This window comes from Megascapheus bottae, chromosome 6, assembly GCF_031878675.1.
Source record: "Megascapheus bottae isolate mThoBot1 chromosome 6, mThoBot2.hap1, whole genome shotgun sequence".
Lineage (NCBI taxonomy): Eukaryota > Metazoa > Chordata > Mammalia > Rodentia > Geomyidae > Megascapheus > Megascapheus bottae.
The window spans coordinates 83334956-83339838 of NC_143514.1; the positions used below are offsets into that span (position 1 = coordinate 83334956).

A 4883-nucleotide genomic window follows, 5' to 3' on the forward strand; every position below is an offset into this window, starting at 1 on the left:
CCGCCATCTGGCCCCGCTTGGGGAGGGAGCCAGCCTTTCATCCGGGCTGGGATTTAACACCATTCATTTCATATTTCCCACAACGGAAAATTGGATCAAAGCTGCTCTGGGCAGGGAGGGGTGAGGAGGAAGAGGTAGGAGGAGGCAGTTCCCCTCCACGGCCCACCCACCACCCTAACCTCAGGCAGGCTGCTGCCCTGGCCCACCACAGGGGGCCGGCAGTTGGGGTGGGATGGAGGCTGGACGGCATCTTCTGGCACGTGTCTCATCTGGGCCAAGGAATGAGCTCTGGGAGGAGACCAGAAGGGCAGGACTTTAAGCCCCAGCCAACGGTCTCCTCCAAGGCCTGGGGGAACATTCTGGCCTGAACACGACTGGCGTGCCCCCTCCCCCCACCCCCTACCCATATCTGGGTGCAGATGTGGTCCCTTCCGCCAGCAGCCAGTGAACAATCAGGCACGATGCACATAGACCCTGTTTCCAGCTGGTGGGTTCGTGGCCAGAGCCAGCCTGAGCTCAGGCAGGTCACCCCATGCTTTGGTCGCTTCAGTGCCTTAGGTCACAGCTTGCTCCTGGCCCGGGCTGGCAAGGTGTAGCCGCCACCGCCCTGTGCCAAGCCCTCCCCCAGGAGGACTCCCCCAGTTAGCTCACCTACAGGACTTCCTATAGGGCAAAAGTGACTGTCACCTAGCATGAAGCATGCTTTGGCTGCAAAGTGGCTCTATCGGGCAGCCTGTAGGGCCTGCCCATGCACCCCCACAGTGCCAGCTGGCGCCGGTGCTCAGGACTGGAGGCAGAAGAGTAGGCTTGTTGCCTAGACGCTGCCCTCTGGTAGGGCCCATATGCTCAGAGAGGAGCCTTTGGCTTCTGGTGAGGGGTGTGACAGGGGGTCCTGGAGGCAGGTGAGCAGGGCTATCCCTCCTGCTGAGCAAGGCCATCCTGCCTGGGCTGAAGCAAGCCTTCCCTTGTCCTGGACGCATCTATCCACAAGTAACCAATGGCTTGCTCCTGAAGCCAGGGCCACCCAACAGGCCCTCAGGATTGTGGGTCACTGCCAGGAAGTAGAAATGTATTCCCATGGTCGACCTCTCAACAACACCCTGCCATCCCAGCCATCTCTAGACGCGGCTGTCATCTATCCAGGGGACGGGCTCCTGTCTCTAAAGGCTCGCTGATGTGTCCTGAGGAGAGTCCTGGCTCTGGGGGAGGGATGGCAGATGCCCTGCTCCCCCACTGTCTCTTGGACTGGGCTGGTCCCAGTCCATCCCTGGAAAGCAGTCCAGGACACATCCCTCCTGTTACGGGGATACAGGTCTCTTCCCGGCTGTGGAGAGTGAGGACGTGACTGTTCCAGGCAGTGGAGGGGTGTCTCAGGGATGCTTTCTCTGGAAGCCCATCATGGCATTGGTCCCCAAAGCAGCCACTGGCCCTCAGGGCAGCTGGCCCAGCCGGCCAGACACCATACCAGGGGAATGAGAGGGGCAGGACCCTCTGAGCTGAGGCGTCACCCGTGGACCTTCTGATCCCCATCTCTGTCACCTCCACTCAGTGGCAAAATGCCTCTGGAAGGCAAACCCCGTGGGTGCCAGCAGCCTGCACAGAGGCCATACACAGACTTCCCACAGACCACACATGATCAGAGCCTTCTGGAAGACCCACAGCAGGGGGAGGGGTGTTCCAGGCCAGAGGTGATGGGGAGCAGAGTCAAAGACTCTAGTTCCAGAGCAGCCCTAAATTCCCTGCCCCATCAACTGCTGGGAGAGGAGAAGCTAGGATTCCTAGAGCTGCCCCATGTGGGGCCCAGGCTTGGGAACCTGCCCAAAGCCAGCTAAGAGGGCATGACAAGCCAGTCACAGCTCTTGCTGGAGAAGTCACTCAGTGCCATGACAACTCATGGACTGGCACCAGAGGCCCAGAGAGCTGAGCTCCTGAGAGCTGGGCTCTTCTCCCACCTTCCAGCTGGAGAGCCGGGTACCAGTCAGTGCCTCATCACAGGGTTCCCTCTGCGCCCTTTCCCAGAGGCGGCAAGTCCCCCTTCCCCCCCACTCCACCCCTGGAAGCTGTTGCTCTGAATTCTAAAGCTTGCCCCTCTCCGCGCCTCGGCCGCTGCCAGCCAGCCGCGGGGAGTCTCTGCGCAGGGGCGGGGGCCGGGGCGCGAGGACGGGGGCCGCTCCTTCCTGCCCACCCCTCCCCGAGGCCTGGGAAAAGGCAGCATATTGAGGCTCGGGGCTCCCAGCATCAGGCCCCGGGATGCTAATGAGGGCGAGCGCGTTCCCACAGCCCGGACATTGTGCCGCGCGGCCCACCTGCTCCTCGGGGAGCGCCCATTGTGCCCGCGCCAATTCACAGGCAATTTAGCGTGCGCTAATGGGCCGGCGCCTTTGTGCGGCCCGCGCCGCCATTGGCCGCCGAGTGTGGGAACGGCCGCGGCGCCCGGGCCCCAGGCGCCAGGGCCGCCGCCCGCGCCTATAAAGGGCCGGGCGCTGGGGGCCGCGTCCGCGCCAGCCCAGGACGCCGGCCCCGCCCGCTCCGCCCGCTCCCTCCCGCCTCCTGCGCGCCAGGCATGGCCCCCAGCACCGTGGCGGTGGAGATGCTCAGCCCCAAGGAGAAGAACCGAGTAAGTCCCAGCCCGCCCGGCGCGCGGCCCCCGCGGCCCCGGCCCCCGCCCCGGCCCGCGCCGCCCGCCTGACGCCCCCCCTCCCGCAGCTGCGGAAGCCGGTGGTGGAGAAGATGCGCCGGGATCGCATCAACAGCAGCATCGAACAGCTGAAGCTGCTTCTGGAGCAGGAGTTCGCGCGGCACCAGCCCAACTCCAAGCTGGAGAAGGCGGACATTCTGGAGATGGCCGTCAGCTACCTGAAGCACAGCAAAGGTGAGCCGCGCGCGCCCCGCGCCCCGCCGCCGCCGGCGCCCCGTCTCCCCGCCGCCCAGCGCCCCGCCGCCCGGCTCACGGCGCCCCGTCTCCCCGCCGCCCCGCGCCCCGCCGCCCGGCTCACGGCGCCCCGTCTCCCCGCCGCCCCGCCGCCCGGCTCACGCGCCCCGTCTCCCTGCCGCCCCCGGCTCACGGCGCCCCGTCTGCCCGCCGCCCAGCGTCCCGCGCCCCGCCGCCCCCGAGTCACGGCGCCCCGTCTCCCCGCCGCCCGCGCCCCGCGCTCCGCCGCCCGGCTCACGGCGCCCCGCCTCCCCGTCTCCCCGCCGCCCAGCGCCCCGCGCCCCGCCGCCCCCGGCTCACGGCGCCCCGTCTCCCCGCAGCCTTCGCCGCGGCCGCTGGCCCCAAGAGCCTGCACCAGGACTACAGCGAGGGCTACTCGTGGTGCCTGCAGGAGGCCGTGCAGTTCCTGACGCTGCACGCCGCCAGCGACACGCAGATGAAGCTGCTCTACCACTTCCAGCGGCCCCCGGCCGCGCCCGCCGCCGCCGCGCCCGCCAAGGAGCCCCCCGCGCCGGGCGCCGCGCCCCTGCCCGCGCGCCCCTCGGCCAAGGCCGCGGCGGCGGCGGCGGCGCGGCAGCCCGGGCTCTGGCGGCCCTGGTGACGGCCTGGCGACGCGCCCTTCCCCGGAAGGCCCCCTCCGGCCCGCGGCCGGCAGACGGGGAGTCATTCTTAAAGAATGCGCGCGCAGGGCTTCCGCCGCGTGTCTGACCCCGTGGGGTTGTCGTGTGCTGGCATTCCAGCAAGTGACTTCTGGGAAGTCCCGGGCCCCCGGGTTCTATGACGTTCGTAGGGTCGGGGGCGAGCCCGCCGGCGCCCCGGCTCGTAGAGGACTTTCTTCGGGTCCGTGGCTGCTGGGCGAGCACCCCGCAGGCGGGAAGTGCCGTGGGCACACTTGCCTTTTGTGAAGGCTGACTCCAGGTGTATCCTCATAGGAAAGTACGGCCTGCAGAGGCGCCAGGGGCCCCGCCTGCCGGGCGGCCTGGGCCTGGCTGTCTGGGGAGGGTGGGGTCTCCACTACGATCCTTAAAGGATTCTTCTGTGTCGGGTGGGTGGGTGGGTGTGCGTGGGCACGACTCTGTACTTGGAATCTGAACTCTGGTGGCGTGGGAGCCCACAGACTGCTCTGCCTGCAGGCTTCTAATAAAACCTGTCAAGTCCTCCACTGACTGTGCCTCGCCTCTGTCTTTGGCAGCCATAGGGTGGGCCTGCAGGGGTGCCCACCGCCCTGCTATGCAAGCGGTGGTGGGGACTCTGGATTGAAGGATTGAAATGCTGGGTCCCGGTGAAGGGGCTGGGGGGGGGGGAGGAAAGGCAGGGTGTGAGGCACGTGGGAAGGAGGGAGGGAGGCCTGCAGAACTGTTATCTGGCTTGCTCACCCACTGTGCTCTGGAGATCTAGTGTCTACCCCAGCCTGTCACCAGTTCCTGCTGGGGACGGAGAGGTGCCCGATGAGGTGACCCTTACAGGACCTTCACTGAGAGGGAGCCGAGGGCACAGCATATCTCCTTCAACCAAAGTGGATATGGCTGGGCCAATCAGGAGAAAAGCTTGAAAAGATTTTTCCCCCCCTGCTCTCCTCATGCCCCATGGCAACTGTCTCAAGGTGCCCCAGGACACCTGCTGGACTAAGTCAGGCGGGCCAGCCTTGGTCAGAGCTAATCCACAGAGGACTAGCCATGCACCTGCCAGGGGCTATCCTTGACTTCAGAAAGGGCACCTATTTTTAGGCAAGCTAAAACATGTTGGCCAAGGCCCACATCTCCCAGGCCAGTCTCCCCAAGACGAAATCCAGGGGGCCAAGGGTAGGAAGGAGCTGGGTATGTCCACACACTTTCTGAAGGACAAGCCACAGAGGTGGGTGGGGCCCCGCCAAGCACTTCTCCCCCTCTTCTGTCCCTTTCCAGTCCGTTCTCCACACTGTTCTCTGTCTGGTACCCCTGAAGCCCAGCCT

At 66.2% G+C, this 4883-nt stretch overlaps 1 protein-coding gene across 1 annotated transcript; it reads left to right on the forward strand.

Annotated features, from left to right (window-relative positions):
- The first annotated feature begins 2542 nt into the window (after positions 1 to 2542).
- Positions 2543 to 3533, forward strand: Hes5 (hes family bHLH transcription factor 5). The gene is made up of 3 exons (XM_090333941.1): positions 2543 to 2617; positions 2707 to 2872; positions 3253 to 3533. The coding sequence occupies exons 1-3, from the start codon at positions 2564 to 2566 to the stop codon at positions 3531 to 3533; spliced, it is 501 nt and encodes a 166-aa protein (XP_090190067.1). The 5' UTR covers positions 2543 to 2563.
- The last annotated feature ends 1350 nt before the right edge of the window (positions 3534 to 4883 follow it).